The sequence below is a fragment of the Candoia aspera genome, chromosome 5 (assembly GCF_035149785.1).
Source record: "Candoia aspera isolate rCanAsp1 chromosome 5, rCanAsp1.hap2, whole genome shotgun sequence".
Taxonomy (NCBI): Eukaryota; Metazoa; Chordata; class Lepidosauria; order Squamata; family Boidae; genus Candoia; species Candoia aspera.
The window spans coordinates 52,448,841-52,476,563 of record NC_086157.1 but is presented as its reverse complement, the minus strand read 5'-3'; the positions used below and the strand labels follow the sequence as shown (position 1 = coordinate 52,476,563).

At 35.9% G+C, this 27,723-nt stretch overlaps 1 protein-coding gene across 3 annotated transcripts; it reads left to right on the top strand.

Moving 5' to 3' along the window:
* TAB3 (TGF-beta activated kinase 1 (MAP3K7) binding protein 3) lies at positions 1 to 27,723 on the top strand. Of its 3 annotated transcripts, none has more exons than XM_063305203.1 (8): positions 5 to 156; positions 5,331 to 5,522; positions 6,627 to 8,076; positions 10,058 to 10,218; positions 11,421 to 11,514; positions 11,945 to 12,028; positions 16,436 to 16,574; positions 27,636 to 27,723. In XM_063305203.1, the coding sequence occupies exons 2-8, from the start codon at positions 5,421 to 5,423 to the stop codon at positions 27,655 to 27,657; spliced, it is 2,052 nt and encodes a 683-aa protein (XP_063161273.1). In that variant the 5' UTR covers positions 5 to 156; positions 5,331 to 5,420; the 3' UTR covers positions 27,658 to 27,723. The 3 variants fall into 3 exon arrangements, with proteins under 3 accessions (XP_063161275.1, XP_063161273.1, XP_063161274.1); XM_063305204.1 differs by lacking the exon at positions 27,636 to 27,723 and adding an exon at positions 21,185 to 21,261; XM_063305205.1 differs by lacking the exons at positions 16,436 to 16,574; positions 27,636 to 27,723 and adding an exon at positions 21,185 to 21,453 and having other exon boundaries at positions 1 to 156.

Genomic DNA, 27,723 nt, shown 5'->3' with positions numbered 1-27,723 from the left:
TCCGCCCCCTCGCCGCACGCAGACGGGAAGGGGGCCCGCCCAGCCCCGCCCCCACGAAGAGAGGGGGGCCTGGCCGCCTCAGCTGCCCCCACGCAAGGGGGCCGCCTGGGTGGGAATCGCGAGATGATTGTGCTGGAACCGGCCCCCCCGCGAGCGGTGAGCGGGCGAAGGGCCCGGGAGAGTTCGGCGTGGGTCTCTCTGTCGGTGCGGCGCGCGCGCGCATGTAACCAGCGGGTTGTTGGCATAGCCTGACAAGCGGTGGGGAAGGAAGGAAGGAAGGAAGGAGGGAGTGCTGTCGCTTTCTGGTTTGCTGGGCGCCTGTTAAGTGGGAGGTATCCAGGAGAGGTCAAAGCCGTGGGCTTCGGGGGCGTGTTGTGGTTAAGAGTGAGGGCGGGTTTTGTTGTGATCTGAAGGGGGGGAGTTGCACACCCCTATGCACAAAAGCATACATATACAAGAAAAGGTTGCTGTAGTAGAAAAGTAACAACCCTGAATTAAAATCTTGCATGGAGTGGGGGATATTAAAGGTAGCAAGAGTCTTTTAAGCGAAGATAATAAATGAAAGGAAATTATCAACTTCATCCACCATTTTTACAAATAATTCCAGTGCTGATTTTCCTAGAGGGACAGTGGTCGTATAAATAAGGTCAGCTTTAAACAAGCCAGGTGATTGGTAAAGAGTTACTCCTTGAGGCCTATACTTTAGGGTCAATAGTAACAATCATATGGTTTATCCTAGTTGCGGCCACCCTCACCTTAGATGTTTTCTTGGATTGGTTAAATATCTTTTGGAAGTCTGGTTCTCAACCCTTTTGAACTATTCCATTTGGTAGAAGGCAAAACTTTAAGAAGGGTGTGAGAAGTGTGTACTTCACACCTATACATATTTCTAAACTTGGTCTGTTTTGGAAGTTGTGATTGGGTTGCTTGGATAGGGCACACCTATCCATGCATTTGTATAATAGAGATGTGATAATGCCACAACTACTGCCTTGAAACTGTTGTAAGTATTTGCAAGTTTAATTGCTGCTGTTTCCTTTGGAATGTGTTCTCAGCACAGTGACTGCACTATGATGCAGCTGCTTTGATTTGGCAGCTTTGGAAATAGAAATCCCGAGAGAGCAGGGCCTGCAGTATATTTATATTTTTGCTGAATTCTAAATAATTTTGATAGTTATTATTGTTAATATATTATTTTATTCATTTATTTATTATTCAACTTTCTATCACTGCCCATCTCCCCCGGAAAAGGGGGACGCTGGGCGATTTACAATAATTACTTTATTATTTGCTATTTACCTTACAGCATGCCAGTTCAGAATTGATTACACTAAAAACTATTCAAAAATGCTTTTCCTAATGCCTTTATTTGTGGTAGTCTGGATCCTATTCCTAATTATTTATTCTGTTGTCTCATAATTAAAAATGGCAGGGTAACCTTACTGCATGAGGGACTGAGTGTATTTGGGGAAGAGGGCCTTATTCCACCACAGAGGGCAGTCTGTATACTATTTTTTTTTTATCCTGAGTTTTGCAACAGAACTATTTAAACTTTATCTACTCCTACACGTTTATGCTGGTTATTTAGGGTGGAAGTAGAGATATAATGCTAATGTTTCCTATTGTAGTGATACTGTGATTTAAGTGCTTTTAAAATATAATTTTTTAAATAGAAAAACAATATTAAGTATTTTCAGTGTTGTCTTGAAAAGTTTTTTTTCCTTCCTTTTTTCCTGAAACAGTATTTTTTTAAAACAAGGCTAGCTGACAAATAAAAATATTGGGTTATGGTACTTGTCTTTCCTGGTAAGGTATTATACTGTAGGTACCTGACATTTGAGAGCTAATTTGGTGTAGCAGTTAAGGCACCAGACTACAAACCAGGAGACCATGAGTTAGTTAGTTAGTTAGTTAGTTTATTTATTTATTTATCAAATTTCACCACAACCCATCTCCCCCAAAGGAGGGACTCTGGGCGGTTTATAATAACTTGCTATAGACATGAACCTATAGACATGAAGCTGGGTGACTTGAGCACATCCTTCTTTCTCAGCACTAGGAAGGCAAACCACTGCAAAATGTTGCCAAGAAAACTGCATTGACTTTTCCATGTAATAACCAGAAATCAAGGTTGACTTGAAGGCACGAAATATAATACCTGGTATTTAGCAAATGCTAATTGGAATGATAACTGTATTTTCTAGGGGGAATGTATTAATTGATAGGGGAGTATGAGTTCTTCACCAGCAACAGCATTTTTAAAAAACTTTCAGTAATTACTAATACCATATGCATATTATGTGTGAAAGGTGAAAGGTCCCATGTACAAGCACCGAGTCATGTCTGACAGTTTGGGGGATGCCGCTTTTGCGATGTTTTCTTGGCAGACTATAGAGCGGGGTGGTTTGCCATTGCCTTCCCCAGTCGTCACCTTCCCCAGCAAGCTGGTTACCGACCTCGGAAGGATGAAAGGCTGAGTCAACCTGAGGCAGCTACCCGAGAATCCAGCTTCTGCTGGGATCGAACTCGGGTTGTGGGGAGAGTTTCGGTTGCAACACTGCCGCCTTCCACTCTGCACCACACACAGACCCATGGATATTATGTAAACTCAATAAATTTGTCAATGACTATTAACTGAAATATCAAGTCATAGACCCGTTATGTTCAGAAATAGTATGCCTACAGTTTTCAGATGCTGGATCAAAAGGAGTGATTGCTGACATCTCAGAGTCCTTCTGTAATATCCTGGGAGATCTTGGTTGATTGTGATTATGGTGCTAGCTTTTATAATTAGACTCAGCATTGGCAGTAGTAGTAGTTTGCTAATGGTTAGCTGTTGCTGTAGATTAAACAAAGTGATTCTTATTTTATGTGTTACAAACACACAAACACACTTTCAAAGCAAGTTAGGTATATGGAGTAAGTTTATTTTAGCATTATAACATATCTAATGGAACTGATTCTGTGGCGCCAAATTAATGAATCACTAAATTTACTTGTTAGCACAGTTGTTAAGATATTCCATAGAGAATTATCAGTGTTGATTGTTGTACTGGAAATATCTCATAAATGGCAGTTAATACCTGTATTTTTTATGGATTTATGCTGTACTACCCAGTGTAAAACTTGAAGTGGAAGTTTAGTATCCTCCAGAAATACATAAAAAAGTGCTAGTAAAGAATAATGTTGGTGTTTTGAGGAAAAAGATGTGGAAACATTATGTAAATTAAGGTACTATGTATCAGAAGGAATTCACATATGAATATTTTCAGTTTGACCAGGAACATTTTCTGATCAATAACATTCTTTTCTTTCACATACATACTAAAGATAATCACTTAAAAATGTGGAAATCTTTAAAACCAGTCAGCTTTCCTTTGCAATTTGTAACCATTTATTACTGATAATTAATTTACAAAACAGAAAATTATTTGCAGTAAGAATTAAGCACTATAAAATTTTCTATCCCACATTTCATTAGAATATACCCTTCCTTAAACTAAATAATCTTTTAACTATTTTTTTTTTGTATGAACCATGGTAGCTTTACTCCTGTGTCTTTTGTTGATTTTTTTAAATTTCTAATATAATGGTACCAGTGAACTGGTCAAAGACAAGCCTTTTGTAATTGCCTTCTGATTTGTAATGTAACTCAAGACAAAGCAATACATCCCCCCCCCTCTTTGGAGTTGTTATAGTGAAGACCAATTAACATAGTTAAATTTTGTTTTGCATTCTGAGAGTGTGTTGGTGTTAAAAAGATGAGGGGTATATTATTTCTTTCTGAACCAATGCTTTATTCTTTGGTTTATAATCCATTACTGATAGATAGGTAAGAATACACAACAGCTACTTTTTTCAGAGGTTCTGTGGGAATATTTGACTTTTTTAAACATGCTGAGGGATATGATTAGTGAAAACTGGATCTCATGAGAATGTGGATAGTTCAAAAAATTGGGAGCATCTTTATTCAACACCTCTTATTTTTATTTATTCAAATTTATTAGCCACCCAACTCCAGTTAACTTGTTTGCTCTGTTATTTGCTCAGAGCATTCTCTTCCTGTTACTTATTAATTTATTAAAAATATCTTAATTTGGATACAAAATTAATTAACTGTATGATTCATTGGATTATCATACAGGCTGAAAAATAGCTGGAATGGAGGAAGCTACCCTACAAATGACCATTTTAAAGTCTTTGGTGGATTGAATGAGTTTCTACCTTTTCCATCCAGTTTTTATCAGAGGAGATTTTTTTTCTCCATATTCAGTGAAGAGATTTGCTCCATGGATTTGAATAGGACATAAAAAGTTTGAAGGGTGATGAAAATTGTGAACTGCCAAGGATCTTGGAGGTAATAAGTTCCTTGGAATGGTAGTGGGGCCATTCCATTCTGTCAATAGGGTAGAAAAAGGTTGCTGTGCTCAACAACAGCAGGAACAGCCCGAAAACTTGTGACCTAAGAGTTTGGGGGCATGGGATTCCCTTTTTCTTCCTTGTCTGCCATCCAGACAAATGAATGATGATGATGGAACATTCCTCCATTCACCTGCACAAGGCAAAATAGTGGTGTCTTTAGGCACTATATTAGTGATCTCAATCATAGATAATGTTTGTATGTTTAGATTCCTTTGTGTTTACATTGCTATCCTAATAAGTTGAACATATTTTGTATACTATTGGATTTGAAAAGCAGGTACACTTGTGGCAGTTTTCCTATAATATGATAGTTATAATATTGCCATAAAATTCCACATTTAAACGTTTATGAAGTTTAATTCAAGAATTACTTATTGATGTTTCAAGTATTTTATCTTTCTAATAGTCAAAAAATTGCGCATAGGTGTGAGACACAGATAATTGTCTGGAAAAATCGATTTAAAATGTTACACAGATATGAGCATTGTTGGGCTTCAGGTTTTAGTGACCATGGTCTAAAGAACAGATTTCCTAATGTTTTGCCAGCAGCTGTGGCTGGCATCTTCAAGAAAATAAAAACTTTTATTCTTACTAGTTTTGGATCATGGATCTGGTAGAGAGAAGTCTGGTTCAAATTTTTATGCTAAAAGAAGAATATGAGAATTTAGTATCAAGCCTTTTTCAAGGCTAAAAGGAAAATATATTTCTTTTAGATGTAATCTTGGTGTGAGAGTTCTAATTATTCACTTTTGGGTGTGTGTGTGTGTGTGTGAGATTCATTGTGGCATTAAATATGGATAAGGCAATAGCTTTATAAACTAGATTGGGATGCCATTGAAAGTATACTGTACTGTATAATTTTATCCATTATGTTAATTTTTCCCATTTTATTATTTTTATATGTATAGAAGATGTCTGAATCATCCAAAGATCATAATCACTGGAAAGTTTGTTGACTGCTATTTCTTGAAAGTCCTGAGACTTAACATCAATCTGGCATGGCGCAGGGCAGCCCGCAGTTAGACATACAGCTACTCCATGACCTCCAGCAACGTTTTCCTGAGATTCCTGAAAGTGTGGTGTCTCAATGCATGCTCCAGGTAGGCATTAGGAGCTCCAACAGTAGTTTTTCTTTGAAGTAGTAAATAATGGTAACCTAGCAAGATCCAAGCATGACTTTTCAGAATCAAAAAGAGTAAGGAAAAAACAGGGAGAATTGATTAAAGGAGATGAGAATAAGAACTAATATAGTCAAAGTTGGATATTTTAGCCAATTTATATTTATCTTCTTATAATTTTAGGAAACAGTTTCCTTCCTTCCCCTTTCTTTTCTTTTTTTTCTTTTTCAAATAAAATAATTCTGTTAGGATCCATTTAATTAAAAAGAAAAGAATAGCTAAATAGCATAGGCATAACTAGAGATTCATGTCCTACCAAAATCAGTGGGGATAAATTCATTCTTAAATTCTAAATCTTCAAGATTTTAGGAAACACCTTGACATGTTCAGTTTTTGTTCTTCTTGAAAGTACTCTATTTTTCCCTATACAATTTATTTCCGTCCATTCCACTATTAAGAGTTTCATTTGTATTTAAGATAGTGAAATAGAATATTTTATGCAGAATACAGAGTTCTCTGTGGAAAAAAGAATTATTCTAAGTCTGTGAGAAAACTCAATACTTAAAGAGGGATGTATTTCAGTTTCCATGTGCATCTCCAACATCTGTTTTCCTGCTTATCCCAAGGTACAGTAGAAGCAGTAGTTAAACGTTCTAGCTCATTCACTGAGAGTGAATAACACAAATTACATATTTGTGGTTTTGGGGAAGTTTTTAGGTAACAGTGTTTGGAGAAGTAACACTTGCTTGCAAATCTTTAAGACAAATTAATGGAATATTTTATAGCTGCATATTTTTCAAAGTAGTAAGTGCAAGAAAGTTGACTATCTTGATACTGTCTGGTGATTGACAGATAATGCTTGTAATATTCATGTATTATCTTGGAAGAAGTTTTTTAAATAAAAGGCATACGTGGTTTCTGTTGTGATATATGACTCATCATAGCAAATTTGAGTTAGTCAAAATTGTAAGATTAAGATATAAGCTAATGTGACAACCTAAACAAATACAATACTGAAGAATAACAACAGATAGTTGTACTGTAGTTTCATAATGTAGAATACTTAGCATGTGTTATTTATTCTAGAACAACAACAACCTTGATGCTTGTTGTCGAATTCTTGCACAAGAGAGCAACAAATACCTATATATGGAGTATCACAACCCAGATGACACTCGAGTGAACAGGAATCGTCTTCTGCATATTAACCTTGGTATTCATCCTCATACTAACTATGGAGGGGATGGACCTCAACTTAACGGTGGCCGTACACTGGTACATAGTTCAAGTGATGGACATATTGATCCACAATGCACCCCAGGCAAACAGCTGATCTGTTTAGTTCAAGAACCACATTCTGCTCCTGCTGTTGTAGCAGCTTCTCCAAACTACAATCCTTTTTTTATGAATGATCAGAATAGAAATGCAGCTACTCCTCCTCCACAAGCACCTCAGCAGTCTTCTCCCATACAACCTGGAATGAATACATCTGCTATGCAAGGTCCTCCTCCTCCATATATGCATATACCTCGGTACAGCACAAATCCTATAACTGTTACAGTTTCACAAAACCTCCCTTCTGGGCAGCTTTTACCCAGAGCTTTACAAATTCTTCCTCAAATTCAGAGTGCTCCTTATGGAAGTCCTGGATCACTCTATATTAGGCAGACAACTCAAGGTTCTTCAGGACGACAGACTCCTACTCAGAGTACACAGTGGCATGCATCACCACAAGGTCCAGTTCCACATTATAATCCACATCCATTGCCTGTCTACCCACACCAACAGAGCTATCAGCCTTCTCAGTATTCTCCCAAACAGTCTCAGATTCCTCAGTCTCCTTTTCGATCACCACCTGCTTCTCAGTGTCCTTCTCCTTTTGGATCACCTCAACATCAAGTTCAGCCTAGTCAATTAGGACATCAAAGTTCCCATGTATTTATGCCTCCTAGTCCTTCAACTGTGCTACCCCATCCATATCAACAAACACCACAGACATATCAAAAACCAAGTGGACACTCAGTATCTTATCTACCATACGGTGGACCTATCTTAACTAAAGGGTCCATGAACAAGATAGAAATTACTGTTGAGCCACCACAAAGACCTGGGACTACACTTAATAGGAGCCCTTCACCTATAAGTAATCAACCATCCCAACGGAACCAGCACCCACTATATACACCTGTAACTCCTCCTTCAGGTTCCCCTTCCAGAAGTATAGCAGGTCAGCCTAAACCTCCTTATAGTGTTAATCCTGTATATATAACATATACACAACCAGTTGGACCTACCGGTGTACTTACACAGTCCCCCCGTGTAATGGTATCTCAGCCAAATCCAGCAGTTTTTAAAATCACAGTAGGTCGAGCTCCTGCTGAGAATCTTCTAAATTTAGTGGACCAAGAAGAACATTCTGCAGCACCAGAACCTATTCAGCCCATTTCAGTTGTACCAGGATCTGGAGGTGAAAGAGGACGGCATAAGTACCAGAGAAGTTCCAGCTCTGGATCAGATGACTATGCTTATACTCAAGGTAAGGTTGATGAACTTTTTGCTTAATCTCAAAACGTTTTCTAAAAATCAAATCATTTGAACTGTGGTTCATCTTAAATATCTGTGTTCCCAAAATACAAATACCCTCTCCAAATTTTTAAGCCAGTGTGAAATAACATCCTTAGTTAATATGGATGGATTAGCTAAATCATACCTGTGATTTTCTCTCAAGATGAAATAAACATGCTTTAATTTACCACAACTCACTATGGTTTCTTCAGCAGTAAACATGGTGATAGAGTGGGACTGCTGGGTCAATGAGATATGGTGATTTACCAGGATAACATAATTTAAAGTGTGAAATATTGCAAAAATAGTTGTTGATATGATACTGTGAATCACATAATACCACAGAAATTGTCTATTCCAAGAGTCCTGTCTTGGAATATAACTTAACTGAACGTTACTCTAAAGTAAATTCTGATTATATAAAATTAACATACCATTACATCTTTCAGATACAGGAAATCTAAAGTAACTGGTTTAGAGTTTTTTAAAAAATACTAGTAGAAATGGTTTGTTTTAATCTTCCATATGGTTTGGGTTTTATCACTATAAATTGCTGTCAAGCTACTGATTTGGATGAAGCAAGATGATGTACTTCAGAAGGACAGCAGTAATGTAATATTAATTTGTGTTTGTCGTAGTTATTTGAATTTTTTAATACTTTTCAGGGACTAGTCCAAGCCATCACTAGGAGTCAGCCCTGACTCGAAGGCACTTTTTTTTTTCAAAAAAAAAAAAAAAAAAAGGATGCCTAAGGAAAAAGAGACATTAGTTACTTCAGTGAAGTAGAATGTGGAAGAATAGGATATCTTCTGCTGTATAGTAAGCTATATAAGTATAATCTGAATTGCAAAAAAAAAAAGTAGAATAAGAATATTTCAGTAATTTCTGTACAAAAATAGCGTTCCACTTTGTAGTGTGTTTTTTTGCAACAAGTACCTTATATTTTTAGGTAACTAACTCTTTTTTCAAAAGGAAAAAAAATGAAGATTCATGAAGAAAATGGTTAGGATTCAATAGTTGAATCTTTAAAACAAAAGATTAAGCAGTCAAAGAGGCTGTAGATCAGTTACTGTAATTAATTTATCCTGCTTCAGTTTCTGGCTCTTGGAATTCCTTGGTTTTATCTTGAGCCCTGATTTTGTGCTCTGGAAAGAAAAATTGTTTTTCTAAAGGACTTAATAGGTGGTACTATCAGTCAGGAGTAGCATAGACTAGATTGGGCTTCAGTGACTAAGGTTTCTTCATGAACAGGTAGCTTTTTATTTTTGAATGGCTAATGACCAAAAACTAGCAAGTTCCCAGAACTGATAATACGGTTAGTCCTCAGTTAACAACCACTTGTTCAGTGACCAAACTTATGACAGTGCTGAACGAGTGGTACTTATGACTGGTCCTTGAAGTTCGAGCCGTTGCAGTGCCCCTGCAGTCGCACGATCATGATCTGGGCACTTGGCAACCGGCCCACATTTCTTACCATTGCAGCGTCCTGCAGTCATTTGATTGCAATTTACAACTTTTCCTGCCAGCTTCCCACAAGCAAAATCAGTGGGGAAGCTGTCAGAAGTCACAGTCACGTGAGGTCCTCACTTAACAACCCAGTGATTTGCTTAACAACTAGGGACTGCCAGAACTGCTGTCACAAAACGACATATTCACATGATATCGCACTTTACGACTGCATCTTAGCGACAGAAATTCCAGTCCCAGTTACTGTAGTTAAGCGAGGACTACCTGTATCTTCGGTCCGTATTTCCTATGTAAAATAATGATCTTCCTTATAGAGGGATATTACGTCTACAGCTCTAGTTCCTTTCACATGAAGCATTTCTACCCCAATATTTGATTACATGTTTATGGTTGCCTCTGTTTTTGAATAGGTCATTTGTTTGTGCTTCCTTAGTTACAATCTGGATTTTTTAATTTTATGCCCTTTATTCTCTGTACTGCACTAGCTTTGTTGTTACACCAACGTGCAAGGATGGAGAGGTTAGCAAAGGAGCTAAACTTTGAGAACGAGGAGCTTGAGAAACTTAAAGGTGAAGTAAATAATATGGAACATGATCTTATGCAAAGGCGTCTGAGAAGAGTGAGCTGTACAACCTCAATCCCAACAGTAAGTATTTTTTGCTACAATTATATTAAAATAAAATTGTAGTTTCCTCTGTTGACAGTACAAATAATTCACTATGTTTTAAATTCATCAATTTTCATCTGATACATACTGTTTGATAACTCTCAAACAGTTGAGTTGTTTCAGTACCTAGATACTAGCATGTTCTCTTAGTTATCCCATGGGCTTTAGCAGGCCCCCCAAATGCTGTAATGCTATCTCAGGTGTTTGTTGTTGGCTTGGAGTTGTTCTGTAAAGGCATGTCAGCAGTATGCTGTAAAAAGACGTCAGATACAAAGAATGTTTTAAATCTGAGGCACCGTAACTGTTGCGGCCCTGGATAAAACATTCACTGAGAATAAGCAGAGCGGGAAGGAAATAAAGTTTTCTTGATCTTGTCTTTCAACGATTATATGCTTGCATGTGGTAGTCTCTCAGTTCTGTAATTCTTCTTATATTCCTTAAATTCCTTCCCTATCCTAAAGTAACTATATTGAGTTGAAGTCAGATATAAGATGTATTATTTGCCTCAAAATTGTTGTGGGAAACAACTATACATCATAATAAGGAACTATATATAGAAGGTCTACTAGTTTTAAAATATAGTTAAACATCTCTCTTTACTCTGAGAGTTTGCCATGGTGTCTCTGTGATGACACTAAGCTTATCACTATATCAGTGATAACTTTGGCACAGAAGGTTATAAAATCGTGATAATTTAATCTGGCAGTTTAAATCTTGGTTTAAAATATTGAGGGAGTACAATAGGTGTAAATAAGATGTCAATTTATAAATTTTAACATATAAATTGATAGACATAATATTGAAAACAGTCATTTTCAACTTAATAAGGAGACTGTAGAGCAGTCATTGTAATTAATTTGTCCTGCTCCAATTTCTGGCTCTTGGAATTCTTTACTTTTATCCTGAGCATCGATTTTGTGAAGTGGACAGAAAAGCTGTTTTTCTGAAGGACATACATTCCCTTATTAGGTGGTATTATCAGTCAGAGCAATGCAGCCTGTGCTTTAACTCCCACCTTTTTTTTGCCATTTACGAGTCCATCTCTGATAAAGGTAAGGGATGGAGAGGTGGGGAGAATTTAAAAGGATTGTGAATGGGTTTCTGGTTGGCTGCATTTATGTGCTTAGGTTAGTTAAATGAATGTGCCATCTTAACTTTCTATTCTTGATTCTCTTTACCAGCCTGAGGAGATGACAAGATTGAGAAGCATGAATAGGCAGCTCCAGATAAATGTAGACTGTACTCAGAAAGAAATTGACCTCCTTCAGTCTAGAGGTAGATGTTTTCAATGATTTTGTGTATCTGAAATGCATTGGTTTGGAGCTATATGTAAGAATTTAAGAGGCTTTATAGATATTATGGTCTTCCCTATCATACTTCCAGAAAGAAAGATAACCAATCTATTTTCTTTTTACTAGATGTGCTGTTTTAATACTTCAGTTTACCTAGTAAAAATCAGGTGACATGTAATGCATAAAATGTATTTGGAAATACTGATTCTGGTAGTATCAGTTTAAGTGACAAAATTTACAAGCGTTCTTTATCATACACTGTGCATCTTCTAGAACAACAAGGCTATATGACTTTATGACAGTGCTGTTTGCAAGCATCTTTCATGTCAAAAGCACACTTAATCAGTAACTTCTGTTACCTTTTAAACATGTGTTCTGTTCAAAATAGATTATTTTCTGCTTTTTATTAATAGGGAACTTTGATCTGAAAGCCATGAACAATTTTTATGATAACATAGAGCCTGGTCCTATTGTGCCACCAAAGCCATGTAAAAAAGGTGAGTGACTACACTAATGTTCAAGATGTAGTTTGCTCCCAGTATTTTTATGCTGAGGGATTCTTATATTGGGAGGAAGGAAATTAGATGTATATGCTTCTTTTGCATAGGTATTCTTATTAACAAAGGCATTAAGAAATATATTGTGCTTTCCGTTATTTATACCCTGCAGAAGCTGTGCACAAAGTAACATTTCACCAATTATATTATGAAACTGCAAAGTAATATTGGCAGTTAGAAACAGTACTCTGTGTTTGCACATTGTGTGGAATGTTGAAAAAATATAAAATCTTAATCCTACAGTTGAATTTTCTCCTCCACCCATAAGGGTCAGAATATAGCTTTCTTTAATAAGATGCTTTGAATGTACAGTTCTTAATGTGCTTTAAAGAATTTATTTGCTTTAAAGAATTGTTTTGTTTTCTTAGATTGGTGGTGCATAACAGTTTGTGCACCTCTTTGAAATATTTTCAGTATGACCTAAAACATGATCTGTTCTCCACACAAGAACTGCCTGCTTCAGGTCCTTCCACAACATTTGTATAGGATGAAGGTCAGGACTTTGACTTGGCCATTCCAAACCATTAACTTTCTTCTGCTTTAACCATTCTTTGGCTGTAGGACTTGTTGGGTTGACTTGTCTTGCTGCATGACCTACTTTCTCTTGAAATTCAGTTCATGGACAGATACCCTGATATCTTCCTTTAGAATTTGCTTGTACGGTTCAGAATTCATAGTTCCATCAATGATGGCAAGCTGTCCTGATCCAGAGGCAGCAAGGCAGACCCAAACCATGATACTGCCACCACCGTGTTTCACAGATGGGATAAGGTTATTCAATGTTTGTTTTTTCCAAGCAGAATGCTTTTCATTCATGTCCAGAAGTTCTATTTTGGTCTCATATATGCACAGAACATTTGTCCAGTAGCCATCTGGCTTATCCACATGTTCTTTCATAAGATGCCTGTAGATGGGCAGCAGTGTTCTTTTTGGAAAGGAGTGGCTTTCTCCTTGCAGCCCTGCCATATGCACCATTGTTACTCAATATTCTCCTAGTGGTGGTCTCATAAACACTGACATTTGCCAATGCAAGAGAGGCCTTTAGTTCCTTTGGTGTTACCTGGGGTTCTTTAAGACCTCCTGGAGTATTACATGTCTTGCTCTTGATGAGATTGTGGTGGGTCAGCCACTCCTGGGAATGGTGTTGTATTGCCTCCATTTGTACAAATCTGCCTGACAGTGGACTGGTGGAGTCCAAACTCTTTGGAAAAAGTTTTGTAATCTTTTTCAGCCTGGTGAGTATGAGTGTCAACAACTGTTTTTCAGAAATCTCCTTTGTTCAAGCTGTGACACACTTCCATATATGTGTGTTGTGAAAATCAGACTTTGATAGTGAATACCCAGAATTCTATTCTCTAAATAAGGCAGAACTTTGCACACACAAACCAGATTATCATCACATCAATTGAATCACCTGACTCTAATTTCCCCTTCAAATGAACTGTTAAACATGGAGGTTCACATACTTTTGCCACACACAAATTTGTAGTTTTGGATCATTTTCCTCAATAAACAAATGAACAAGTATAATATTTTTGAGTTGCTCATTTAATTGGTTTCTCTTTTTCTAGTTTTAGGACTTATGTGTAGAACAGTTTTCATTTTAGATCATATTTATGTAGAAATACTGAAAATTGAAACCTGTTCACAAACTTTTAAGCACCACTGTATATGAAAATTAATAAATAATACTCTTTAATGCTATACATTTTTTAAATGTCTGTTCTTTAATAGGTACTTTCTTTTGATTGGCAGTTTCCCAATCCTTAAGTGCCAACTTTGTTTTATAGAGCTATAGCATTTGTGGCAATGCTCATTTTGTTTCTCCCCTCTGTTCTAGTGCAGTAACTTCCTATTACTCCCATAATGTATTGCTAAGCAGGACTCTCCCAAAGACAAGGCCCTCCAGTTGCAGGCAGGCAGGAAGAGACTAAAGCAGCAGAGCAGGACATAGTTGGCAGTATGAGAACCCAAGTGATTGGGCCTATTATTTATTTATTTAAATTTATTGGCTGCACCAGTCCAGTGGACTCTGGGTGGCGTACAAAACTAGAAAAAACATAAAAACAGCTAATAACATTAAATCAGACAGACAGCCCTGTCTAAAGTGATCCAATAAATAAAATCAACAAAACAAAACAGGGGCCTTAAACAAATAATAAACATCAACCACAGGCCTGGGACCAGAAGCCAGGTTTTCAAAGCTTTCTGGAACCCTAGGAGAGAAGGCATGAATCTTTGGGGGGAAGCTGTTCAGAGGGTGGGGACCACAACAGATAAGGCATGCCTACTAGGTCCCCAAGATGACAGTGTTTAACAGAAGGGACATGGAGCACACCCACTCTGTGGAACATACTTGGCAGGCAGAAATGTTTAGAGACAAGCAGTGTCTCATCCAGGCCCTGTGCCATACAGGGCTTTACAGGTAATAAACAGCACTAAGAAGCTGACTGGCAGCCAATGCAGCTTGTGTAGAAGTGGTAACACATGGGCTCACCAAGGGGAGCCAATTGCTGCTTGTGCTGCTGCATTTTGAACCAGCTGTAGCTTCTAGATAATCTTCAAGGCCAGCCCCATGTAGAGCGTATTGCAATAATCCAATTGTGAGGTGACCAGGGCATGAGTAACTGTCTGAAGGGCTTCCCAACTGAGGGAAGGGTGCAACCCCAAGATGAACCTGTGCAAAGGCTACTTCGAACAGTAGCTGTGAGACCAGAAGGGCCCCCAAGTTGCGCACCAGTCTTGAATGGGGAAGTGCAGCCCCATTCAAGACCAAGGATAGTAACATCCCCATCCTGGGGGTCCAAATAGCCACAGCCACACAGCCTTACTAGGATGGAGCCAAAGTCTGTTCCACCCCATCCATATGTGAACAGCCTCCAGACACTGGGTCAGTACATCGACAGCTTCACCTGTGCTGCTTGGAGTTGAGACGTAGAGCTGGGTATCATCAGCATACTGAAGATACCATGCCCCAAACTGGTGGATGACCTCACTCAATGGTTTCATGTAAATGTTGAACAGGAGAGGGGAGAGTGTTGAGCCCTGAGACACCACACACATTCTAATTCATCTGTGATCAAGTTAATAATGAGTTGATAATTATTGACTTTTTTCTACCTCTCTTTTATCTCACACATTTCTCTCCATTATATTTGAAAAGATCCTACCAAAATTATAGTTTCCTGAATTTTAAATATTGTTGCAGTGGCCATATTGTACAAAGTGTAATCATTGGGGAGAAAAATAATGCAGTTTAAAATACATTAAATGTAATTGCTATCAATCTTTTCTCTGATTATTTTCAAATGAATGGCGACTGTACATTATATATAATCTAAGGTACTTGTGCATATGTACATGTCGAACATTTAACTCTTCTGTAGAAGATACACGCGTTTGTACATGGTTTTCCATGCATTTTCTATGCATTGTTTTGTCTAGCATTTTCAAAATCTTTATTAATTAGGGGAAAATATAGTAAATATTTTGTCAGAATGTAAAAGGAAGTTTTGAATCAAAATCTGCCTCTTGATACACAGAAACAAAAATTGACTTTACTGGAATGTGTAGATCAGATTAAAATAGCAAAGTATCTAGTGTCTTGGTGATCAAATTATGGATTTCTAGATGTATCAGTAGTTTTATTGTACAGGTTATTAAGTAAGACAAATTTACCTGAAAGTAACGTATCAAAAATATTAAAGCCATAATAATTAATATAATTCAAAAACATGACAGAGTAAAGTTCTGGACCATTCTTGATATGTAAACAATAAAGCATTACTGTGCTTCCGACAGTTAGTATGTGGATAAAGTAAGAATGTGCCAGATACACATTAATAAATTGTTATAACTCAACACATTATTTCTTAGAAACAGTTCTAATATGGGATGTTAAAATACATCTTAGTAATTTTCTCTTGATAGAATGGTTTTGAGATTCAGTCTAATAGATCTTATACTATCTGCCTCAAATGACAAAATGTAAAAATTTCACAGAAGAGGATATACATAACTCAGATAACTTACTATCTTCGTTCTCATTTCGGACCAAAACCATGTGGACAACAGAATTTATTTTTAAGATTTTAATACTGTGGTGTAGTAGTTAAAGTGTTGAACTGGAGACCCAGGTTCTAGTATACCTTCAGGCATGGAAACTTTGGACCTGTCACTTCTTTCAAATCAACTTACTTCACAGGATTGTTGTGGGGAAAACAAACAGGCCTATTGTGTGCTTATACATGCATGTCAAATAAAAATATTAATACTAATTTTATTATTTTGCTATGAGATTTATATATTTAAAAGTATTGTGTTTTTTTAAAAAATGATTCTTTGTAGACCATCAAAATAGTTCCAAGCAAGTTCCACGATCCCAGCCAAGAGATGAGGACTTTGAAGGAGCTCCATGGAATTGTGACAGCTGTACTTTCTTGAATCACCCAGCACTGAATCGTTGTGAGCAATGTGAAATGCCGCGGTATGCCTGAATTTATAAAGGTCTACTTTGTATTAAAATGGGCTTTATGATCTCAGCCATAGATGGAAATTTGGGGGATCTTTCAGTTCTTCTACCAGATATTTGCCAGCCAATCATTTTCAGATTTTGAGAGAGAAATCTCCTTTACATTCATGCTGCAGTAAAGATTAGTTTGTGGAGAAATGCTCTTACACCATAGTGGTAAGAAAGGTTGAAAGGATATTCTAAATCCAAAATGGATTTTCTTTGAAGAATGTATACAGGAAAACAAGCGATTGCTGTTGTTCTATCCCCCATAATTCTACTTGCTGGTTAGTAGTCCTTACATATATTTTTATAAGCATAGAACAATTACTTTGTGGTGTGAAGTGTTACAGGTATCCAGACAAACTGTGAAGAACCAGAGCTGATCTGGCCACAGCAAGCTGGAAAACAAAAGCTCCCTGTGTTTCCAGATTGTAAACTACTGAAAAAAGGGGGAATCAAAGAACAGAAAGGGGTATTCTGAAATGCTGCTTTTTTTCAGGGTAACTTAAGTCTACACGATTGCTGTTTTGATATTGTGAATCATGGTGAGGAGGGAAAAGTACTGTACAACCTTATTTATAGAGTACAATCAGAGGTGATTTTACAATCCCTTTTGCTTGTACAGCACTCACCAAGTCATGCGAACACTGGTAATTAAATAATTATACCATATTACACAGGAAAAATAGTGCTGCATGCTTTCATTAGGCCTTTGTGTTTTAAAGCTAAAAGTAAAGTATGCTTTTATAAAATATGTTCCCTTGAAACTGCTTGACAGTGGAGCGGACATATGCCAAATGCAGAACTGTTCCAAATTCTTTTTGGAAAACTTAAGTTCAGCCATTGATAGTATAAGAAACGTTTGCACCCTCTTTCTTAGGCCTTTCAGCTTCCAATTATGTGAAGAATTCATGATGTTTACAGCACAGAAGGTACTTTGTGTCCCCATTCTGATTTAGCTGAAAACCACTAATCAACATGAGCTTTCCAATAAAGTTTATTTGCACATTCTCAGTAAACTAGCTTGTATTAACAAGTATGAGTGGTGGCTCTTGAAATGTTGCACATTGCATTTTGGTTTGATACTTGGTCAATTAAAGGATATAGAGAATACAGAAATGGAATTGTACTGGTACCTTTATGCATCTGATAATTATGAACAGGATATTTTATTTGAGTGCTTCAGGATACTGAAATAAAGCACTCTTTTGAGTCTGAAGTTGAGTCATTCAAAAATAAAATTGTTTATGAATAATCTGAATGGCTTTTTCACACTGATGAATCACTAGGGCAGTAAATTTTACTTCTTATACACTCAAATTACTCTGGATTTTGCAGGGATTGCAAAATATTTTACTTGTGCATATGTTTCTTTTATCTGTTGGTATTATAGATGATACAGGTTTCTATTCAAATAGGAATGTATCTGGTGTAATGGATGTTAGTCCATTAAGGTCTTACAGAAGCTATGTGGAATCAAGCCGCAAAGAGCACAATTACATCAAAACTCACACGGAGGTTATTTTAGTTGACTTTTACACTATTACAAATATGACTCTGAGAAAGGGAACTTGTAAGAATTCTGTTTCCCTATTTAAGAGTAAAATTATGAAATTCTTCTGTTTTACCTAAAGGAAAAATTAAGATGTGAAGATGTAAAGACCTTCATGTTAAATATTCTTTCTTAAGTTACCTATTGAATCACTGTTCCTTAGTATTAGTCATAACTTCATGTTAATGCTCTTTTTTAAACAACCTTCTGCTTGGCAGAAATTGTACTTCATAATTTCAGAACATAAACACATTTGAAGGTATACAGGGATTTTGGTTGGGAAGGAGAAACTTATAGGTATTAACGTTATTCTGAGTTTATATTAAGGGAATATTTTCTGGAATTGGAAAGCACAATCAAAATTTCCATAGGGATTTTGATGAATGAACAGAGTTATACGAACTTAGGGTCTCCCTGTTTTATGTCAGGAGCAGGGAGTGCTTTGGACTGTGTGAATGCAGCACACTTGCATAATGCTGCAGGGAGGACTGTGGAATTGTTGATATAAATTTCATTAATTTGCTCATGCTTTTACTATTGAAGTGGAAGACAAGTCACAGTTTGTAGTGGGGAAGATGGTTATTAGTAATCAAAGGTCAAAACAAAACAAAACCTAATCAGCTACTGTAATTTGAGTGTGCAAAAGAATCCATGTACATGTTTACTGGTAAATGTCATTTCACACTGTAATATGGATGATAGCATTGAAATTAATTTTAATATGTAATATTCCATATGAAGCTAGTTATTCATGTCTATGAGGAAACCACCCAGAAATAAGTGACTTCAATCAAAATGGATTTAGGTTATGCCAAAAGAATTGCTGATTGCCTAAAACTTTTCATTAATGTCTGGACTCCTTATATTGCTTGATACATAAAATGCACTGCAATGCATACAAATTCAGAATGTGCACATCTGAGTGGTGGGATTCTGAGGCCATCATGATTTTTTAAAATGCACTACTTTTTAATAATAGCTGATCTGCCCTTGCCCATAGTACTTGGATGAATCTGTTTACTAGAAAATCCAAGAATATGTGCTAATTCTCCAAAACCTTTTCTTTATACATGCCTTTTTTGTATTTAATGTTGTTAAAATGTACCTTTTCACATGTACAGAGCCCTCCCAAATTTAGTTGATAGAATAGCTTATAGCAAGCCAAAATTAAATCCTGTACTTGATTATTTGATGAAACTATCAAGCTAGCATGTTTGTGTAGGAAGAGAGGGCTAAGAAGAAAAGAGAAACTGTTTTGTAAAATCTGATTGAGATATGTGTTTCTCTGTGATATGTATGTATTTTTCCTTATGGCAGATGTGTGAAGCAAGTACAATTTTTAAAGAGCTGGTCTCGGTCATATTATTAAGTGATGTTTTCTCTCAGTTATTTTATGCTTCAGTTATGTATACTTCTTATTTCCCCAACCTTTTTGATTGTAAATTTCTTTAAAATCTCGTGGATTTTACAGACTTGGAAATTAGGACAAAATATTTTAATTTTTTTAAAGAGTACATGAAAAGATTAAATATTTGGTTAATGAATTTGTAATCTTGAATTTACGAGCTTCTAACATGAGAAACCGTGTAGTGTGGTCTAAATGTGAAATGAGTTCACAATATAGCATGGAATAGCAAGATGGGCTGTCAGTCTACAGAAGACTGAAAACATACACAGAAATAAATGCTTATTATAGTTAACATTGTGTCCATGTGTTATATTCGTTTTTACAAATAACCTTTAAAATTTACCACATGTGCGAGGAAGGAGCATCCTTAATTGATTGGTTAGTTGAGTTAATGCAATATCTTAATTTTTTTTAAGTTTTTAAAAATATGTTCTTTGAAGCCTGTATATCTCACCTCTACCTTCTGCTCTGTTGAAATCCTGTTATCTTTGTTCATTATAAAACAAAACCATGATCTTTCTAAATTGTAAATAGGGTGTTTTCCTACCATATGGATTTGTGTATGCTGTGAATGAAAATTAGTACTGCAAGATCAAATGTATAAGGCATTAAGAGGCTGTGCATGCATGATTTTCCAAATAACATATACTGAACGCTACAGTTGCCTAAAAACCCAATAAACTAAGAAAATGTAACATTCTGCTTTTGGTTTTATATGTAGCAAGAACTTGCAGTTTCTTTTTCTTTTCTTTTTTTCTTTTATTTTCTATCCTGCCTTTATTATTTTTATAAATAACTCAAGGCGGGGAACATTCCTAATACTCCTTCCTCCCCTTTTTTCCCCACAACGATAACCCTGTGAGGTGGATTGGGCTTAGAGAGAGTGACTGGCCCAAGGTCACCCAGCCGGCTTTCATGCCTAAGGCAGGACTAGAACTCATGGTCTCCTGGATTCTCTCATCTTAAAATAGGGATCCTTACTGCTCTATTGCATGTTGGGTTTTTTTTAAGTATAGATCCTTTTCTTTGATCACTTTATTAAACTCATTATCAGCCTTTTCTTGTATGTTAGCTACAGATGGTGGCTCAATGTAATTGAAAATTAGAAGTTTCTATTTTATGTCTTTATTTGCCACAAAGGAAAACAAATAGGTGTGAAGTATAAAACATCTGATTGTACCTGCTCCAGTTTTTAGATTCCAAAAAGATATCTATAATAATCTTTTTTTTAAAATTCTTCCAGCAAGAATTTGTATGGTTAGACAAAGGAACGTTTACCTTTACATAGCTACGTAAACAAGTATGGAACTTGATTCAGCCAAGACCTGAATCCTTTCAACATGCTTCAAAGGTTTAGGTGATGTTAAGGGGTCTTAATGGAATTATGTTGGTGTAATAGTTCCCAATTAAGCCTCTTTTCCAACATGTCCCCCTCCTGCCTGAGTAGATGGGAAGCCACTATTTCCCTAAATATTTTAGGGAAGACAGGAACAGATAAACTGGAAAGAACACTTTCATAATGGTAGTCCTAGCCATTAAGTTGGTTTTTCCTTAAAGAAATAAGCATAACCAGGATCACCTGGTGCTGGTTTAATGTGTGTGCCACTTTTTCTTCTCAAACAGGACTCAGTAGAAATGGTGGACATCCATTGAAGCTGTATAGAATTGATTACAGAAGTTCTACATCCCTGATTTAAAACCATCCATCCATCCATTAAATTTATATGGCCACCCATCTCCCAAAAAGTGACTTTGGGTGGCATGCAACTTTTGGCCTATAAACTGCATTTCAGCCATGGAATACAGTTTATTCCTGTAGCAGCTGAAGTGTGGATAATGGTTGCCTCTTAAGTATATCTATCATTAATTAATCAATAAAAAATTAAAATGGGTCTCCTTTCTAATAGTTTGTGTCCATCATACATGAATTCTGTTAAACATGGTTCTTTAAAAATAAAAATTGAAGCCAAAGTAACTAACATGTATACTGTAAGATAAATTATCACATCCAATGTTTACTTTAAGCACAAGTATTTTAGATACTGAAGTAACTTCAAGTTAACGTTTTCTGTCTCTTGTGATTTTATGTCATGCCATTATAGTGTTTGTGAAGATATAGATCATGTTTTGGTGATCAGCCAACTTTCCTTACAATATATACATCCTGTCCTGTTTTAACACAGCAAAAAATTGCCAATAAATAGACCAACTTCAAAAAAGCAAGTATATTCTAAGTGTAAGCACTAAATTCTTTTGATTGCAGTCCTCACATGCCTGATAGCTTATTCTATTTTGTTTTGATTTGATTTGAAAGTATTCAACTTGCATGATTTTTTAATGTGAATTTTACTCATTTATTCCCTTAGCTTCTTCTAGATGTAGGAAATGTTCCATTCTTTTCCATTCACAATTTGCTACCATGGACTATTTGAGGGACACTTTTTCATGCATGGGGAGTAATCCAAATCCAACACTCCTGCCTATGATCTATTAAGGCAAAATTATTTCTTCAGTTACTCTGCATTTTTTTCAACTCTGGCACAATGTCCAAATCACAAAAGCTATTACTGTCATTATCATAAATGCAAATATGGAATATTTGGAACAAACTGTAATAGCTTTATTTTACACATCTGAAGGTACTAAAAATGCTTAAATACAGCTTAATAAAAATAATAGAATATTGTTGCCTGATTATTGAACAGAATGTAGACTCCTCTCCCCCGCCCCCTGGGATTGGCTATCTGTTGTTGAGAGTCGATTTTCATTTAGGATATCCTGGGATCCCTGGTTGGGTGTTCACAAGCATATCCTTGCCTCCTCCCTGACCATAGTGACTAAAACTATTGAGTTCCAATCATGGGGAAAAAGTCCATGATTGCTAAGGCATCTGTATCTTTGAATTAATGAGATAAGTGAGGTGTATACTGCAATGCTGATATGAATAGAGGAAAAGTGAAAAAGAAGACTTGAAGAGTAGGTTGGATCCTGTGAATATCCAGATTTCTTTAAGTGACTAGCTCAGTGATCCTAGCAACACTAATACTACCGAATTTTGGAAATACAGCTGATGAAAAACAGAAATTTTAAGAAAAGTATTGTGAGGATATTGGGTATGGGTTACAGCATATATAATACCATAGGTAGTAGTTGATACATGAAGAGAATTATATCACATTCCATTGAACAAGCATTCTCCATCCCACAATTTGCTTTCTAGTAGAATGCATATATACTTCCATAACTAATTTGCAGAATTATAACACTGCTTAACTTGGAGAAGACATTTTACATTATTATGTAATTGCTGCACATCTCCTATGCAAAGATACCATCTAGAGGATACAAGAAATTCCTTTGCAATAAATGTGTTAGTTAAAAACACATTTTATTTAAAATTGTCATGACTGCAGTGATCATTTAAGTGTCATATCATAGAGAAAAAGATTTAAATATTGTTGCATGATGGATATAGATCTGCTTTGTATAGCACACTAAGCTATGGTTTGTTCAATAAATCACAAGTGGTTCAATTTGTTCTTACAAATAAAAAGAATGCAAACTGCATCATGAGGTATCCAGTACATATTAGTGCAATATACAAAAAAACCCATAATTAAGCTCCCTCAGGAATTAGCAAAGAGGGTTTTAAAATTAAATGTACACTCCTGTGTATTTCATTTTTCTCTTGACAGATCTGCTGTGGATTTGTTTTGGTTATCAATTCAAGTAGCTGTCAAAAGTGATCAAAAAGATACTAACATAATCATTTATGTTGTATGGCTGCCATTCTATTTAACTTTCCTTCTTCACTGCCTAAAGAACTTCCTACTTTTTAAATATCAATTTGAAGTTGTGCTTCCTGGTATACTTTTAAATTTCAGCATGTGCAAAACATCTAAGTCTAATTGATTTCTTCCAAATGATAGGTTTACTGCCACAAAACAATTAAGTTCTGAAGCCTACAGAGATTCTATAGTGATGACAGAAGTACAGTACAGATAGCCTTCATTTAGTGATCACAATTGGGACCAGCAAAGCAGTTGCTAACTGAAAGTGCGACTCTGCTTATGATCTTACTTCAGCTTTCCTTTGCTTTACAGACTGGAGAAGGCCGTAAATGCAACGATTGTTTGCAAAGTTATTTTTTCATCACTGTCATAGATGCAAATGATCACTGCAAGGCTGTCACCAAACAATGACTACCTGTACATTACTAGTTGGTCCTAGATTAGTGCTCTTCTGCTATGTTTAGTTAGCTTGCAGTTGTAGTTGATAAAACTGCACTGAATGGCTCAGATTGGGATATCCTATGAAAATATGGTCGGGGCAGATATTGACCCTTTAATAACTCCCTCTTTTCTGTTCCTTTAAAAACGAAATGATAAAACTAGGGAGAGGGGAGCAATATGAAGATGTACATCCTCATGCATCATATTGAATCAAAAATAGCAGCAAACCTCAGTATAAACCCAAATATTACATCAACCCAGTGTAATGTTTGCATGCAATAATTGTAGAGTTCATGGCAAATATATGTGGTCACTAGGAGTCGAGAATGACTTGATGACACATAATCAAAATCATTGTAGAGTGTGATCATACAACTCAGTTTCAGTGTACCAGTAGTTTGTTTATATCCTTCTGTTGCAAAGTTAGAACCCCTCAGATTGAAGGCAAGTTGAAGCCAAAGAATAATTACACTTTTTAATGCACAGATATGTTCTGATTTCTATATGTTCTTAGGTGGGAAAAATGAATCCATTAATACAGAAGCTTTTTTTTTAAGTGGGGAAAGCACTGAGTAGGCAAAAACAATAGTTTTTTTCCCCCTTCTTCCTCATAGCTAGTAGCTGCATAGGATTGTATTTGTAACACAAAAATATGTTGGACTAGTTAAATTTTCCTCACAGTACTGAATCTGATTAAATTTGTGGGCCTGCACACTTCTAAGATGTGTAAAAAGATACCTGAGATATCATCTCCAACTTTTATAGATAAAAAAACTTAGTTCACTGAATTTATAAGTACTCTACTGCTGTAAGTATACCTGTAGATTAGAGGATATTCCTTTGCATTAATTGTTCACATTCTTCCTTTCAACAGATAATGGCAGTTGTTCATTAAGACTGGCTGAAATTTGGTTTGCTTGACACATTCCTTGATATGGTTTAATCTTCTCTGTAAAAAAAAAAAGAACTAGTGCAAGAGAAGTCTGTTTGCACAGAAACTCCATATAGGGATGAACCTGAGTCCAAACTTTCATCTAATACTAGCTTCTCTATACTAAAGTTATCTTTCTCAAGAAAGCTTTTCCCCTATGGCCAAAAAGGCAACAATAGCCAGTAGATGCTTGCACATTTATCTCTTGGCAGAAGATTAGGAATAGAGCAAAATTTGTCAAAAATGGATTTTAAGACCTTTACCTATGGTTTTTAAATATATATATATATTACTAAAGCAACTGTACAGATGAAAAGAAAGTAAAGTGTGGCTGAGATCATTTATATTACAACTTCAGATCACCTTGAAGTTTTCCAGCTGGCCAGAAAAAGAATATTGTTTCTTTTCTTAATGTTTTATTTTGTGTTTCTACAATTGTACTGTTTTATTGTTAGATATAATTTATATTGAATATGCATAGACTTTTAAAATAAAAGGTGGGAGTATTATCAAGATGAAAGCTAAAGAACCACTAAACATTTAAGAGCTTCCTCTATAGCTTCCTCAGAGACAGATGGCCTGATTCTAATTGAATGAGGTGGAATTCAAAAAGCTACTCTGTCTCTCCTGGGGGTAATACAGTATCTTCAGCCAGGAAGGAGATATTCACTCCACCCCCAGTGTTTGCTTTTCATTTGTTGTTTATTTATTTCATTTGTATTATAAATTATTTTGGTAGGTAAGGTTTCAGATTGTCAGAATCAATTAAGCCTACAGGAGGACCTTTCTTATTATCAGAAATAAACTGGTTATGGTATAAGAACTGCCCGATCAGTGTGGAAGGAGGCTCTTTCTGTGATTTATATTTATTTAGACTATTTCTGTCTAAACTGCAATGCAGGACACATCTTTACTATTCAGAAATATATCTTTCCAAAGGGCAAAGCTGATCTCATGGAAGCTGAGTGATGAAAATATCAAAAACTAAGTAGCTTCCAGTGGGGACATGGAGGACTGTGCCTGCAGGCCTAGCAGGCAGAACTGACAGTACGACAACTTTGGGGGGGCTCAGGCAGGTTTTCCTGAAGACCAGCAGTGTTCTCTGGATAAAGGAAAACACCTGGAATCACCCCATCTGTCTTCTGGATGGCTGCTTGCAGCCAGAAGATTGCAAACAGCATTTCATGTTTGACTGGTAAGAGCTGGCAGACTTGGATATCATCACTTTCCAAGCTGCACTGTAGCCTTAAAGGGACACTAAGATCAGCCACTCCATTTCTAAATCACCAAATTTATATATATAAAGTATGTGTACCCTAAGAGGCTTTCTAGAGCAAGAAGAAGCGGACTTTCTAGGTGCTTATTGTTATTTTGGAGATTACTTTTTTAAGTTTTGGACTTCATTTTCCTTCCAAATATAAAGGAGGATTGAGAGTAAAGAGTTGTCTTCCTGTTGTTATTTTGGCACTAAATTTGAAGATATTAGCATTTTCCTACATGTTGAATCGGCTGATTTAAACCTTCAGTTTTCTGTTTCTACTTTCCATTGGGAACTGTTTGCTTATCTCACTTTCACTTGTGTAAACATACTTTGGAACTTTTCCATATCTTCCACTTTGGCTGGTTAAGCTCCTAGGGGGCACCATAATCTACTGTGTGAGACATGGAGGATTTTAACAGATTTTTCTGACTTCCATCAAGATTTTAAACATCTTTTCTGACTCCTATCAAGTTTTTATACAAGACATTCAGAACATTGTGGAAAGTAGGAATTTTAAAATGTGTCATCTGGTTGGGGATGTAGTGGATGAAACTGAGGAATTCAACGGTGATAGAAATGTTTCTTCGAAGAATAATATTAGAATATCTGTTGAGATGCTGGATGAAGATTGGATACTGGAGTTGGAGAAATTTGACAGAGAGAGGGATCTGCAAGCAATAAGTAAAACTGAATTTTTGGAGAAATACCATGAAAAAGAAGGAATTATATATGGGAGGTTTTCTAAGAGAAGTTGGAATTTTTGAGGGGGGCAGTTGGGCTGTTTGATTTTTTCAAGAGAAAAGCTCTGTGTACATTGTGGGGATATGTAAATGCTTTGGTTTATTTTGAAGTGGGATGAGGGTTAAAGAATGTTTATCTGGATCGCTTTTAGGGTTTGACTGATATTTGGGTTTAAGAAATGGATTAAGATTATTATGGTATAAAAATGTTTGTTTGGTTTTAAGAACTTGATTTAAGGTCATTGTTTTGAATTGCTTTTCTTTTTTGGGTTTTTTTAAGATCAGGATTATTAAAACTTGTATTATTTAGTATAATGTCAGACAATTTATGTGCTTTTTAGTTTGACTTTTATAGTAGACAGAAATGTATACAATAGTAATAGGAAGGGAATAATTAAGTGTTATTTTTGTGGGGGGAGATGTTTAGGAGGTTTATATGATTTGTTTTTCTTTATTTTAATATAAGGTGAAGGATTAACTGTACTTAGTGATTTTTATAATATGTTAAAGGGGAGTGATTTATAGAAATAATGTGATTTTGGTTTAATATAGAGTAAGATATTGATTATGGAAAATTTTTGTATGTCCTTGCTGTTAAAAGTCGGAAGTCACATCTTTCTGTAATGTTGAAAAAAAAATCTCTTTTGTGTTTTCATACCTTTTTAGTTTTTCTTTTCATTTTTATAGTTTTTTTGTTTTTTCGCAGCTTTTATCTTTCCCTTCAAACTTAATAAAATTCATAATTTAAAAAAACCTAAGTAGCTGACTAGACTCATCATTAAATGTATACTAGTGGTATATTATTAATAAACACCTACAGCAATACTGTCTTTAAACTGTGTTTAAAATAAAATAAATTTGCAATGGATCCCAGGAGGTGGTCCAAGTTTATTTTCCTCTTTCACTCTAGAATGAAGAAAGTGTTAATTTAGATATTTGTTGAATCTATAAATTAGCTGAAATATGTGTAGTCTTATTAGATATTTGGGTAAGTGTTT

Bases quoted from the DNA above. Each gene is read 5' to 3' on its own strand.
- TAB3 (XM_063305203.1), top strand. From the start codon at position 5,421: ATGGCGCAGGGCAGCCCGCAGTTAGACATACAGCTACTCCATGACCTC. The intron at 8,077-10,057 runs GTAAGGTTGATG...GTACTGCACTAG, and splicing joins TGACTATGCTTATACTCAAG to CTTTGTTGTTACACCAACGT. The intron at 10,219-11,420 runs GTAAGTATTTTT...TCTCTTTACCAG, and splicing joins GTACAACCTCAATCCCAACA to CCTGAGGAGATGACAAGATT.